This window comes from Leptidea sinapis, chromosome 4, assembly GCF_905404315.1.
Source record: "Leptidea sinapis chromosome 4, ilLepSina1.1, whole genome shotgun sequence".
In the NCBI taxonomy this organism is placed as follows: domain Eukaryota; kingdom Metazoa; phylum Arthropoda; class Insecta; order Lepidoptera; family Pieridae; genus Leptidea; species Leptidea sinapis.
Window position 1 is genome coordinate 2,402,431 of NC_066268.1, and position 14,831 is coordinate 2,417,261.

Consider the following 14,831-nt stretch of genomic DNA (forward strand, 5'->3'; position numbering starts at 1 on the left):
AGGCGTGAAGGTGAGCAATTTTCGGATGCTTGCATCCATGAAAGTAACAGATTTGGGGGCCCCAATGTATGGGGAGGAATCTCTATGTCCGGCAGAACCGAGCTGGTAATTCTAAACGAAGGCACAATAACAGCTCAACGTTACATTGAGGAGGAAATAAGACCCTATGTGGTCTCATATGCACACAGAATCGGCGCAAGATTCCACCTGATGCACGATAATGCTCGCGCTCATACAGCTAGGGCCACCAGAGAAGCCCTAGAGGAGGCTGGTATACAGGTTGGACTGGCCTGCAAACAGTCCGGATCTAAATCCCATTGAACACATGTGGGACTTACTGAAACGCAGTGTTCGAAGCACAAACCAACCCGTGCACAATGAAAGACAGCTTATAAACGTTCTGAAATCAAGCTGGGAACAAATTCCTCAAGAAACAGTGGTACACCCGGTGGAGAGTGTACCTTCTAGGCTTCAAGAGTGCATTAGTAATCGAGGATGGCATACTAGATATTGAGGAAAGTCATAAATCAACCGACATTTTAGGTTTTTATTTTTTCAGATTTTTTTTTCCTGACTAATTATTTTTGCAAAAATGTAAATTTTTAAAAAAAGGGGAGAAATTTTTTTTTTTAATGGAATACATCATTATTTTATTCTGTCTACAGTAAAAATCAATCAATTTATCCAATTGAATCATTGATCAACCTTTAAACCTCAAGGATTCATGGGAATACTGTAAAAACGTGGTGGCCCTTATTTTGTTTTGACTAGTATATATATAAAAAAAAAAGTGTTTTCGAAGAGCGCTGATACGACAAATAAGGTTTTTTTAGTGGTAAACGCGCAAACTTGAGTCTTCTGGGGGTTAAATTGGACAAGGTTCAATTTACCCCATTCCGCGACCTTCTTGGAAGTTCTAATAAGAAGACGGAAGTAATAATCTAAGGTTATAATAAGTAAATTCACTATTTAGAGTAAGACTAGCGGCCTCACCCGGCGAGCGCTGGTCTGGCGGCTGCCGCGGCGAGGTGGCCAGCGCACTCCTGCTGCCGTGCTGGAAGGACACCGACATGCCGCTGTCCAAGGACCCCACCGACCCTCGGCGCTGCAGCCGCTCAGCCGCCAGGGCCACTGGGAACGACACCGCAACACACACCATGTCAATGAAGTCGGAATTATATATTCCAGGAAATAAGTCAAAGGGGGTTTATATAATAAATTTTAATACCACCTACAAAAAATTAACAAACAAGCTAACATCTAAATAATTACCTTAAAATTAAATAGAAATTATTAAACTTTAAATAAAGCAAACTCTAATCTTCTAAGAATAGATTATAACGACAGCGCCTTTTATAGAAATCTTCACCCTGCCCACCTGTCACTGTCAACTATATATACACACATCAAAAAAGTCTAAGCAACATGCATGACATAACAAATTTACCATTTATATTAATTAATTTCTAAGTCTTTATTCACTCAAAGTGCATAGGTATGTAAACTTTTTTGTTATTGATGACATACTGGCTGGTTGTAAAAAAAATCGATTTTGTTTTGTTTTTTTCATAAAATTAAATGAAAGGCAATTTGTTTGAATTTAAGTGCATTTTTATTGCAACGTTTAGTCTTGATTTTATAATTTAACCAACCATTTAAAAAAAGTTAGCGACAAAATTGAATTGTTAGATATTCTTTACGTCATGGAGCGACGGCATTCGACGGCAAATGAAATGCAAAGAGCTGTAGGGATGTTGCAAGCGGGAAGTAATCAATCTCAGGTATCTCCGCATTTTGGCATTCATAGAAGTGTTATTTGTTGTCTTTGGCAGGGCTATAATAATACAAGGGAACCCGCTGAACAGCATTCAGGCCGTAAAAGCAGTACAACCACTGGGCTAGACCGGTACATACAACGATGTTAACCGCTCGAGAGATAAGTTTGAGGCTACAAAATTCAAGTGGTGTAGATGTAAGTCCCCAAACTGTGCGAAATAGACTGCATGAGTACGGCCTACGAGCTCGACCCCCAATTAAGTGCCCACCGATACGTCACGGGAATCGTGCTCGTCGAAATGAATGGTGTAGAGAACGCAGAACATGGAACAATGGGATAAAATTATGTTTTCAGATGAGTTGCGATTCGGGTTTAGGCCTGATACAAGAAGGGTGCGAGTGTACCGTCGTCCCGGAAATACTGAAAGGCTCAGGTGCATTCAGAAAGTTCATCCATTAAGCGGCTCAACAGTTATGGTATGGGCGGGTATTATCAAGAACAGGCGAACTGAGCTCGTTTTTGTAAATGGAAACATGAACGCTGAAAATTACGTTGAGGATATTCTCAAACCTTATGTCCATCCATTTGCAGAAACCTTTGGCTCCGATTTTACGTTAATGCATGAAAATGCGTGTTAACATGCAGTTCGGCGAACCAGTCGGCTTGGCAACGGAGAACGTCCGGGTATTGCCCTGGCCTGCACAATCGCCAGACCTCAACCCCATCGAACACGCATGGGACATGCTCCAGAGACGTGTTTTGAAGGACTTGGACGGAGTGACAACAACCCAACAGCTGAAGTTTTTGCTACAATTCTATTGGGAGCGAATACCGCAAGATGACATAAACAGTCTCATTAATTCAATGAATAATTGTTGCCGACATGTTCTGAACAGCAGAGGAGGCCATACTTTGTGTTAAACCTATTCTTTCACAATAAATTCATTTTCTTTAGAAATTTCATTTTATTAAAAAATGTTTTGTCGCTTATGTACCTTAGTTTGTTATGTTATTAAAAGACCTTAAAAATATTATTTTAAAAATAAAATACAACGTTATAATATGAAAAACCATCATAAAATTTAAATTAGTACATGTTGCTTAGACTTTTTTGATGTGTGTATATTGGAATCATGCATTTCTAACATGGAACAAGGTTAAGGAAGCAATCACATGGCTATAGTACAACGTTAAATAAATTTAAGTGTCAAAATAAAATGTCAATACATCAGAACTACAGGTATATTAACCGACATAGTACATCATTTTATTAAAAAAAAAACCTCTCCACCCTGAAGTTGACGGAATCGTCGACGAGGAGGCGACAGGGTCTGTCGTCTCCTCGCCTATATATTTAAAAAACAATAGTTAATTGTCATTCGCTCGGTGTTTACGCTTAATAACTGTAGATATACCCCTAGCCAAATTTCGATTTTACTCTGAAGTTTGCGCATATAGAAATATTCGCAGCAACGTCGGAGTGAAACAGAAGTTTTACACGAGGTATATTAAATGGTCTCGTATGAAGTCTTAACGATCGCAAGTAGTTATTTTTTTCTGTAACATGCTGGGCCCAAATTTGGTCTCATTTCTATTTATAACTGAAATTCTTCCATGTGGCAAACTAATATTGATGAAATTTTTTGTATTTATTTATTTACAAGTAGGTACAATAACAGATAGCAAGATAAAACTATCATCTAATAACAATTACAGCATATTTTTATGATCCTGAGATCCAATTAAAATTGTACACATCATTCACGAAATACAGTAAAAAAGAATAAGTGGACACAACAGAAATTACATTATGACGAAATTTAAGTTAAACATTAAATTATTTTACGTAAACTAGCAAGTTCTATAAAGAGTATTTTTAAACAAGTTTATATTTGTAAAGAATATATCAAAATCAGCACACACTTCATTAAATTCTCTGCAAATTCTCATAATCGGGTTGTTATGAGATACATTATTATTTGAAGAATTGATCGAAAATAGACATAAAAGATATGGATGGTTTAGATGATAGATGATAGGGTGATATTTACACAATACACACGATGAAATTAAATTCACTATTGAAGAATCGGGACATCCAGAGGGTGGGGTTCATATTTGTTGTGACGTTGTGTGAAATTCGGCGGCAGAAATCTGGTGAAACATCTCTTCGCGGAACACTGACCGTTATGGCCTGCCACACACTCACCGTATGGCGTGGGAAGTAGCGACTGCGACTAGTAGTGGGAATTGTGTCAAAGGAACAAGTGCAAAGCGTCGCGATTAATTGCACGAGTAGAGCAGTGTGTGAGCAGAGACGGCGACATGATGGTAGCGTGAGGAGCCCATTATAAATGCGGTAGAACCACACAATAAAGCGACGGTTTAATAGCCGAACAATCGTGGCGCTCATAGTGGGTGGGATCCGCGAACTCTATGTGTTATTAATAAACACGTAGTAAAGTTATGCCCGGATTAAAACGTTTTATCTTTATCTTATACCCTTGTTACTACAGAATTATAGGGAGAAGTAACCTTAAACTTTGAGTAAGTTTACATTGCGTTTATTACTAACACATTAGGAGTATGAAGTGTCGTGGAAGATCATTATGTTTGTTACCTGGATCGTTGATGTCGACGAGCGAGTTGCTGAGCACGTTCCGCTTGATGATGGTGGTGGGGGGTGGGTTGTGGGCAGGGCGAGGAGCCGCAGGAGCCGGGCAACTGGGCGGCGGCGGAACTGGCACCCTGTAACATACAAATAATCAGAAATTTCGCAGTACAAATGCAACTTAAAGACTCGAAAGTATGCACGTCACACTACTAAGTGTGTAAAGTGAATCAAAGACCAAAATGATTTATGTAATTAGGTAACAAGTGTCAATGTGTCAAGAGTTTCTCGCCGCCTCCGCAGTTCTGCCGTGACCACGATTCATGCAATTGGATCGAAATATCAGTTTCAAATTAATAAAATATATATCGTGATTACCCGTCATAATAATTACTATGTTAAAGATCCGTGATGATAATAGTTCAAAAACATACAAAAATAGACTAATATTCAAACATTTGATGATTAATGACTCAAAATTACCAAAGAAAATAGGATGCAAATTTAACAAGGTCAAATAGAGATAGCAACAAAGCGGATCCGTGTAGTTTATTAGGCGGCTACAACGAGAAAAGTAAAGTTACTACTATTTCAAGACTTGAAAATTTCCATACGAATCAAATACTGAAAACAAAATAATACAATAACTTAGCAAATATAATAAATAGGACGCTTAACGATCTGTTTGATATTCTTTTGATGCTGTATTGACTTATAATGAGAGCATTCTTCAAGAGAACTAATAAGTGGATAGTGTTTAAATAAAACACTGTTAAATAATTAAAACGCGTGTAATTGAAACTGTGTTTTTACATTACTGTGTACCTAACACCTGATCCAATAATCTTTAAATTAAAACCCAAAACTACACATACCAAAAAAGAAGAGGGCACTTTGCCAAGATCTGTCTACAGCAAATACCACCTTCGAGGCAACAATTGACGATAAACTTCATAATGACAACTATATCAAATACTATCTCGACTCATTTTATCTGCAGTCCCCCTGAAAACGAGATCTGGAATGGTCGTGAAAAGTCGGGTTAACTAAAAGAATAATAAAAATGTAACTTTTATGCAAAAATCTAATGTAAAAACACAGTTGCAATTACAAGTGTTTTATTTAAATGTGCAACACTCGCGTTAATCAAAGAAAATACTACTGTGGATAGTGTTTATAAATATTGAGAGTTTTATTGTTATATGTGAAACTTATACTTAATGATTTTAATCAATCGACGGCACCAAACAAAAGTCAATGCCCTTGACAGTGTAATATTAATATTTCAACAAAGTAATTGGAGCGCGATACCAAGAGTAAGTCGAACATCTTCACTACTAGCGCTGATTCAAGCAGGGTTAACGCGTGATGCCGACATCGCATATACCAAATCGCATGTGTAAAAAGTGTGTCAATATTATTAGTATTATTAATTACCGACTAATTTTCGAACGATTTTTAATTGTTAGTAGATTCGCTTACATCAAACGTATAAATATTTTAATTGCTTTTTATTAATAAGATTTTACTTATACACCTACCAACACAATACTTACTTATTTTAAAACAATTTATAATTAATTAATACTTGACATATAGAAACAATTTTATTATTTAATAACTCATAAGTGCTAACCCTGCTGGCACCCACGCACCTATAACAAGCATCCTCTGCCACTTGTGTCGCCTATTTATCGCTAAGATGTTCTACTTATACATTATTACCTACATTTATACGCATATTTTTTGTATTTTCCTTTTCACTGCACCGCAGGTGTAAAAAATATTGATCTTACTTAGCCTACTGAGCCTGGAGGTGCCGAGTTCGAATCACCGGTAGGTGCAAACATTTATATGATGAATATGGATGTTTGTTTACGAATCATGGATGTTTACATGTATTTTTTAGTAATTGTATTAAATATATCGTTGTCTAGTGCCCAAAGCACAGGCTATGCCTAGTTTAGGGCAAGATAATTTGTGTGAAAGTGTTTTTTTTTATGGCAGTAAAGAATCGAGTAATTGATACGCCCTACCCATTACAATGGAGTAGCCGCTCAGGATTCTTTAAAAACCCAAAAACTCTGAGCGGAACTATTGCGTTCGTCACCTTGAGACATAAGATGATAAGTCTCATTTGTCCAGTAATTTTACTAGCTACGGTGCCCTTCAGACCGAAACACAATAATGCTTATAAATTATTATTAATTATTATTACTTATAAATATAGCGTGTATAAATACAAATATAATAACGCACCCATGAACATGCTCAATACACTGCTGATGATCAATCTCTACGTCAGCGACGCCGCTATCTCTGTTCTCCATTGCTGCAAATTATAAAAAAATTAAGTATTATATTGTAGGTTAAATATTAGCACAGTAAGGATCGATTTCTCCAATGACTCCATTGGAGAGTTTATACGAGAATTACTATTCCAGGTATAAAATTATTCGCTGTATTTACAGCGAATAATTTTATACCTGGAATACCAATAATAATACAAATACGAATAATCAGCGAATAATTATTCTGAGAGTAAATACTCTCAGAATAATTCACAGTACGTTTCACCACTTTGTAAAGACAAAAAGTTACTCCTAGTATAACATATTTGATAAGTGTAAATACAGACAAATCAAATAGGCTTAACAATCTGATAACACACACTTCTTGGATTAAATACACAAATAAAATTTGACAACAAAATTTATGGAGCAAAACCGTGAAAGTTGTAAAAGACATTTACAAAATTTATCAACGATGTGTCACTCGAACGGTTGGCTCAGTTGGAAGAGCACTCGCAAGGAACGCGAGAGGTCGCGGGTTCGAGTCCTGCATCGTTCATAAATTTTGTTTAATTTGTGTATTAAATAGGCTTGTCAAATGCTATCTTACCAAATAAATTATCTGAAAAGTCGCGCTGTGTGGTGTTATGTTATGCTCAGTTTGCTTTGTGTTTTATTTCATTTTTAATACTATTTTTTATGAATTGCAATTCAATGTGCACAACTATGAATCAAAGGTCGCTCAGTTATAATGCACTCTGTGCGCTCAGCTGACATAAAAACTAGACACCATTTTTTTTATCTGAAGAATAAGCTATTTATTCCTCAAAAACTTGTAATTTGTAAATAGCTTTCTGTTTTATAATAGATTAATAATTTTTGCCATTACAGGCAGTGCCGGTCAGGATTCTTGAAAAACCCGAAAATTCTGAGCGGCACTACAATTGCGCTCATAACCTTCAGACATAAGACATTAAGACTCATTTGCCCAGTAATTTCACTAGCTACGGCGCCCTTCAGACCGAAACACAATAATGCTTACACATTACTGCTTCACGGCAGAAAAAGGAGCCGTTGTGGTACCCATAATCTAGCCAGCATCCTGTGCAAAGGACCCTCCCACTGGTGAAGTTTTCTACAGTTGTAAAATAAAATAAAATGAATAATCCTACCATTCCTGGAGTTGGCCGTGTTGCGTCCCTTCCCCCTGCTGAGCTCGGACTCTATCCTCATGGCCTCCATCTCGTCCATCTCGGCGACACTCTCCCGCAAGTCCTCGGCGAACTTGCAGCGGTCGTGCTCGTTGCGAGCGTTGAACGTGGCGAGCCTGCGCCCGTCCACGCGCCGCGACAGGCGGATACCGAACGGGTAATCTGGTAAAAATATATTAAATCAAATTATGTATTTATAATATAAAATTCGGTAAGTTGCTTTATAACGAATGTGTAAGTGAATGAGGCAAAGTTGAGGACTCACCATACTCGCGAGCTTGGCTTGTTAATGAAGGCTAAAAAAATTGCACTTAGCACAAACTTTAGGTAACACGAAAACTTTGTAGATACAGAATCTTTAAAATGTATGTAGATTGATGCTCATGTTTAACTAATTTTAGAGATTTTTCATGATATTTTTCTTATTTTTCATTCTTACTTTTAAGAGGTAACTTGAGGCTTTTCTCAGATTTAAGAATTCTAAAATAACATACACAATAAGGACAAATGCAGCTCAGGGTTTAATTCTCGACAATTTCCTTCTCCAAAGATGAGCCAATTAACCAAATTTTGGACACTGAATGGAAAGGCATGCTGTGTCGAATTTTTTCGCTTACTGTTGTCGGATTTGGATACAAGGCCACTGTTTGCGCCCTTTATGACTGTTGTTTGAGGCACTTTTTGAAGTACTCTAGCACTTATAAAATTTAAATATCAGAAAAAGCAAAATAAAAAGACACAGGTAATGATAAAAATATAAACTTAATAAATAATGAAATTTGAGAAAGATAAAAATTCGTTTCGAAGAGAATAAAAGTCATACTCACGTGGCACAGAGAACAAGTTGACGAGCATCCCGCAGAGAGGAAACGATTGTCTAAACGTATAAGTGACTGAGGACTTCTTCTTGCTGAATATCTTCGTAATCACCAGTAGATCATTGAAGAGGAAAACCTGAGAATGTAATATGTTGTTACTGACATTTATTGCTTATGAATTGAGGACAAACTAGCGTAAGAGTCACATGGTAAGTGATCACCTTGCAACACCGAAGGACATAGCAGCTTTGACAACATCTTAAATGTTGGTTAAGATCCAATAATATCTCTAGTCTCCAGATTTAGATTCTCATAACAGAGATAAACAAAACATTATGAACTGTGTAGTCTTGGCATTCCACTTCACATAATATATTTAATGAGATTTCTTTTTGGCATTTCTCTGTATGCGTATTAGTACCTCGCGAGATTGTATGGGAAAAGTTTCCCGTTTATTAAATGTTTAAATACTACTCCTCAGATATTACATAATACTACAACAGATAGATTGATTGAAATATCACATTTTTTTGTAGTCTGGAATAGCACTTTGAAATCTTAATGATAGTGCTGATAGATTTATATACATAAGGAAGAGGAACGGTCCAAAAATAATCCCTTGTGGTACTCCCATACAGAAAGGAGTCCTAGGAGATCATTCCTTCATTACCATTCATTCGTCATCTATTTTTGTTAGTTGTGTAGTACGTACCTCTCTCTGGTGGACCCCAGGTCGCTCCTTCTTGTGAATGTCCGGTATCTCGTAGAGACGGCAGTAGCAGACCAACCGCCGGTGTGGTAGCGCCAGGTGAGGCTTCTTGCCGACGATCGTCGCTTGCACTTTCATAACCTGCCATAGAAAATTGCGTTATATTATTTACTTCTTAACATCTAAACAAGACAGGCGCGTTTGTTGCTCATGGTTTGCCATATTTTTTTCCATTTATAGATCAAAACAAAAATACAATGTCAAGTAATATAATTACAATTGCTAATCGTTATTTGCAATTGTAATACACTTATTATGTACAATTAACAATTACTTAATGGAATTAAGTTTACTAAAGTTATTAGTCTAAAGTATATAATATTATGGTTGATGTCGGAATGTACTTATTTCCTGCCTCGTAGAATTTAATATAGTGACGAAGTCTGTATGTCCACAGTATAAACTAAATATAGCAAACTAAGCTAGTATAGCGCTTATAACTTTTGTAATACGGTCGCTTCTAGGCCGGAACGGGCTCGCCTTTACCCTATTATTATAGACTCATTACTTGTGATGTCAACTCCAAGTAATCTTCAAAGTTCCACAATCAAAAATATCCCAAATGCCAACTCGCAGGGGTTATACCGGCTTATCGGCCGGTTATGCTGCTTAGTAATAGTCCTTATTACCTGTGTAACATGGTCACTTCCAGGTCGAAACTCGCTCGCTTTAACCCTGTCGTAGATGCCGGCCAGCATTTCTCGGTCAATGTCACCACAGTCGTCGATACCGCGCAAGTTACGCACGAAATCGTCGAGCGACATCCGCGCTTCCGGCTTTAGGTTTGGAGTGTGCAGATCTGTATTCAGCATTATTATCGCGAACGCTAGCACGAAGATCTAAAACAAAATACAATTTGAAATTTTAGATGAAAATCGCAAAATCGTTCAAAATCGACAGAGCTCAATAGGCGTGGCTTAACAGAAATTAGAAAAAATTAAGAACACGTTAAAAATGGAATAACATATAACTTTTCTGCCCACATATTACGTACATAATAAATTACGAAAGCACTAAGGGGGCAATTTTCTTTAAATTATGGAATCTACCATATGTTCCGAAAAAGTAGACTTTTGTGAGGAACGTACAAGAAACTCAACGGCCACTCTTTTCCATCAATAGAGTATTTTAAAATGGCTGTAATATACAAAAGATATTTGTTTGTAAGGTGTTGCATCCAATACATGAATCGTGAATAAGCTGTATAAATATAAATTATCGTATATTGGATGCATCAACCTGAATTTTAAAGGTAGACCCTCATTGTTACCGTGTCCTGCGTCCGCAACCTCTGCACAAAGTCGGTGTTGCACACGCAGTATCGTCTGGAGAACGCCTCCACCAGTCGTTCTATCTTCTGCGCCTCGCCCGGCAGGCGGAAGTGCGCCTGGTACCTGCGGAGTGCCACGTCCACTGCCATCCCAGATAAGTCGAGCTCGTTCACGAAGCATCTGGAAGTTGTATGCTCGGTCAAAATATAATAAATCCTTGCGAGGTACAAAAACATCAAACATGTGTTGCATAAATCGTTTAATCATTAAATATGAGAAGAATTATGGGAAATTTTTCGCCTTAATTAGGGATATTTATTTATTCCAGAAAAGGAAATGGATTTTCAGCGGCATAAAACCAATTTATTGTTACAAAAAAAACAGGACCACTCGATTAAATTGAAAATGCTCTGTTTACTCTCATATAATTGGCAGTTACTAAACATACTTTGAGGGGAATATCGCTTCATTCCATGAAGTGTGTCAAAGAAAGTAAATTGAAAATCGAACTTTGGGCGAATACAGGTAGCGAGGATGTTAATAAACTTGTCTGGAGTATATATAATGTGGTGTTAAAATTCAGCGGGAGCAATCAGGTTCAACAAATTCTCTGAAATCAATCAAGCCATTTGCTGGATTCTGAATGTGGTGCTGCCTCCATGTGGTCAACCTGCCCCATAACAAAGTTTTCAATATCTTCCGACGCCATTACATAGCCAAATGTATAAACGACAGATAATTTACTCTAAATTAAATTTTTAGGTTAAAGAAGTTCACAAATAGATAAGCCTTAAAAGACTTACTCCAAAACAGCCATGTTGAACTGATTCTGCAGGTTCCCCAGGTATTCGCCGATCATCTGCTTACTCAAGCCTTTCCTCGTGATCAGAAACCTGGCCACGCCACGCGGGGAGTTCTCCAGGAAGCCTCGCGATATCAGGTAGGCGATACCGCGCTCCGGTTTCTTATTGAACAAGTTCAGCCCGACGCGGTACTGACGTTTGCGGACAGTTTCTGATACCTAAAAAAAAATTTGTAAATAAATCATACGAGTATTCATTAACCGACTTCAAAAAGGAGGAGGAGAGGAGGTACCAATTACGCCAAGATTTATGATCCGATTTACAAGATTCTTCTTAAATTTGATGCGGAATAATTACCATTTTTGGTTCCATACATTTTTAAATAATTTGCCCCAGTAGTTTTTATTTAATGAACTTTTTTGTTAACATGGATGATGTATTTGTAGTTTGTGGTAGGTACGGTTTTTGTAGGTTTCATTCAGGTTGACTATATATTATTATTATTAACCCGTATCCCGATAAGTGGGTCTGAGGCTGTCATTCATAGCAATCAAACGTTCTTCACGATATTTCAACGTCTCACAAGAGCGTGAAATAGAGTTGCGAAGAGCATTTTTTCGGAGTCCATTCCTTAGTTGAGTTCCCATTTATTAATTAAATATTATGTATATTATAATTGATTTATTATTATATAATGTAATTAATTTCCCTTTTATTATAGTTTAAAGGGCACGACACCTTTCTTAGGCCTACACATAGCTACTTTAAAAAATGACTATTTAATATGTGACAAAAAAAAGTAAAAAAATACATAACTACGTTGAACAAGCCGACTTCAAAAACTAAAAAGTATGCTACAGTATTCTGTATAGGTTTTACTCACTTTTATTGGTTGCTGATGTGTGTGAAGTTCGTGCGGCCTACAGCACGCGGTGGGCGGAGTCTCGTAGTAGGGTGCGTCCTGTCTCTTCCACACGTTATATCTGTCTCCCTCGTACAAGGTGCCGGACGCAGTGCGAGTATGTTGGAACTGTTGCTCTTGTATGTGTATATGTGCCTCCTGCGAGATATGAAATGCATACTGTTATCTGTTATATGGCGGATATTTTTCTATAAACTATGGACCAGATCATTGTTCGATGCCTCTACTTATACTATCCAGGGGAAATGGTTTCATTACACCACGTAGTTTCAATATTATTTGTGAATATCCAGAATGTTTTATTATCAAATAAAGTTTGATTGACTAAATGACTAAATTTAATATAACCTAAATAGTCACTATAATCCTACAGCAAATGATACTTAACATATTATGTCTCAAGGTGACGAGCGCAATTGTAGTGCCGCTCAGAATTTTCGGGCTTTTCAAGAATCCTGAGCGGCACTGCATTGTTAAATGCAGGGCATATCAATTAACAGCTGAAAGTCCTGCTCTTATCCTCTTATTGTCATAAAAAAAAGTTTCTTGCGTCGTAGCTTAGCGCTGTAATTGTTTTTATTTCTGAAGTGAAAATGTCTATAGGCTGTATTTTGTGGTTATTGAATAAGACTGAGCTCACGCTCGGCTATGTAACGCTCATATATTATAAAATTAAAATTGAAATACCTATATTTTGAGGTCCATCTATTCTAGCATTTTTCCGAAATGGCAAGACTGACTCCACTTGTAGATAGCACTTACTATTATTTGAGAAAGATATATAAAGATAGGCTTCCGTATATAAAATAAATGCGAGATCGAATCAGAAATAAAGAGATTCTTAGGAGAACCACAGTCACCGACATAGTGCAAATGATTCCAAACTCAAAAATGGCACTGGGCAGAGCACATAGTTTGATGGACAGATGACCAGTGGCTCAGTAAAGTCCTCGAATTGCGATCACGTACCGGAAGACGTGGTGTTGGTTGGCCTCCCACAAGATGGACCGACAATCTGGTCAAGATTGCCAGAATACGTTGGATGAGGGCAGCGCAGGAGTTTTGTGGTCATCATATTGCAGTTACCTGTGGCCTATGCTGGTAAGGCTGATGATAATGCCTGTGCTCCTGCGATGACGATGAAGATGATGACTGCACGGAAGACATCGAGCCACCTCTCACGACGCCTCCCACTCCAGAAGCGACACATTCCGCCCTTCGGAGGGACACAGGACTCTCGGCACTGTGAAATACAATATTAATACTTGTTACAAACCGTGATACATAGAAGAAATTAAATTAAATTAGTTAACAATTTAGTTTATAAGTTTTTGGTTATTTCACTTTATTAGTTTATAAGCTAAAATAAGTTTTACTTTATATGACGTCACCAAATGACCCAACGGAAGGGAAAACCAACGATGGTTTTCAAAGCAGCAAACATACTGAGCTAAGACCATTTTCTAACGTATAGTATTTATATTCCTGTTTCGTAGTTTATTGTTTGTCTCTTTCATAAAATATTTTAAGTCTTTTATATTGAGGTGTACCTACCATACGTTTCAAATAAAAAAAAATGATTACTTCTTTTGAAATAGACACAAATATTTTTAAACATGTGAAGAAATCAGCAGATGTACCCTCACAGTTATAGTAACAGTACTTTAACTTTATACAAGAGCGCCCGAATCTATGCACGCACATATTATGTGCGCTTCGGGCGCTTCGATTCGGGACGGATTCGGGCCGCTAATCAATCTTGGGGAGACAAAACTGTTGAGTGCTACGCCGTACGCCGCCCAGATTGGTCGCTGTCTGAGTAAAATTAGCTGAGATATTAGACTCAATTTTGTACGTAGGTATCAAAACTAGCGCTCCGCCCAGAGGTAGGTATAAATTTCAAGGAGACCGCTGAGTTACGCTACTGCTCTATTACTTGTATTGGTATGTTATACAGCGGTACCGTATATGCCCCTGTGATATTATTGACTGTTTCTTCTGCATATTCATATGCAGAAGAAGGTATTCCATTACACGATTGCAGTTAAGTCCTTTATAGGGTTATGAATAGTGAAAGGCAGACCCTCAAGAGAAGATTGTAAGTATATCTGGAGATCGTCTGCAAAACTATGTTACAAGGAAGTGATATTTTTTGTTACATTGTTATTAAAAACTGCAAAAAGAAGAGGACAGAGTACACTACCTTGTGGAACTCCAGTGGAAATGTTAAACCAGGGCGAAGTATTATCATCAAAATTTGTCCTTTGCCGACGCCCACATAAATAGCATCGAAACCACCTATTCACTGTTGGATATACGTTAATAAAACTCAACAGGTACAGCTCATAATTGAAAGTC

The 14,831-nt window shown here is 37.4% G+C and overlaps 1 protein-coding gene across 1 annotated transcript in view; it reads right to left on the reverse strand.

Annotated features, from left to right (window-relative positions):
* The window catches only part of LOC126979698 (IQ motif and SEC7 domain-containing protein 1), a 73,612-nt gene that overhangs the window by 8,795 nt on the left and 49,986 nt on the right, over positions 1-14,831 (reverse strand). The window contains exons 11-21 of the mRNA XM_050829155.1: positions 13,560-13,716; positions 12,435-12,611; positions 11,552-11,769; positions 10,748-10,928; positions 10,107-10,316; positions 9,421-9,558; positions 8,718-8,844; positions 7,852-8,052; positions 6,648-6,720; positions 4,398-4,525; positions 994-1,131 (exon numbers count right to left, since the gene is read on the reverse strand). Coding sequence (XP_050685112.1) covers positions 994-1,131; positions 4,398-4,525; positions 6,648-6,720; positions 7,852-8,052; positions 8,718-8,844; positions 9,421-9,558; positions 10,107-10,316; positions 10,748-10,928; positions 11,552-11,769; positions 12,435-12,611; positions 13,560-13,716 — 1,748 coding nt within the window. The remainder of the gene's footprint in view (positions 1-993; positions 1,132-4,397; positions 4,526-6,647; positions 6,721-7,851; positions 8,053-8,717; positions 8,845-9,420; positions 9,559-10,106; positions 10,317-10,747; positions 10,929-11,551; positions 11,770-12,434; positions 12,612-13,559; positions 13,717-14,831) is intronic.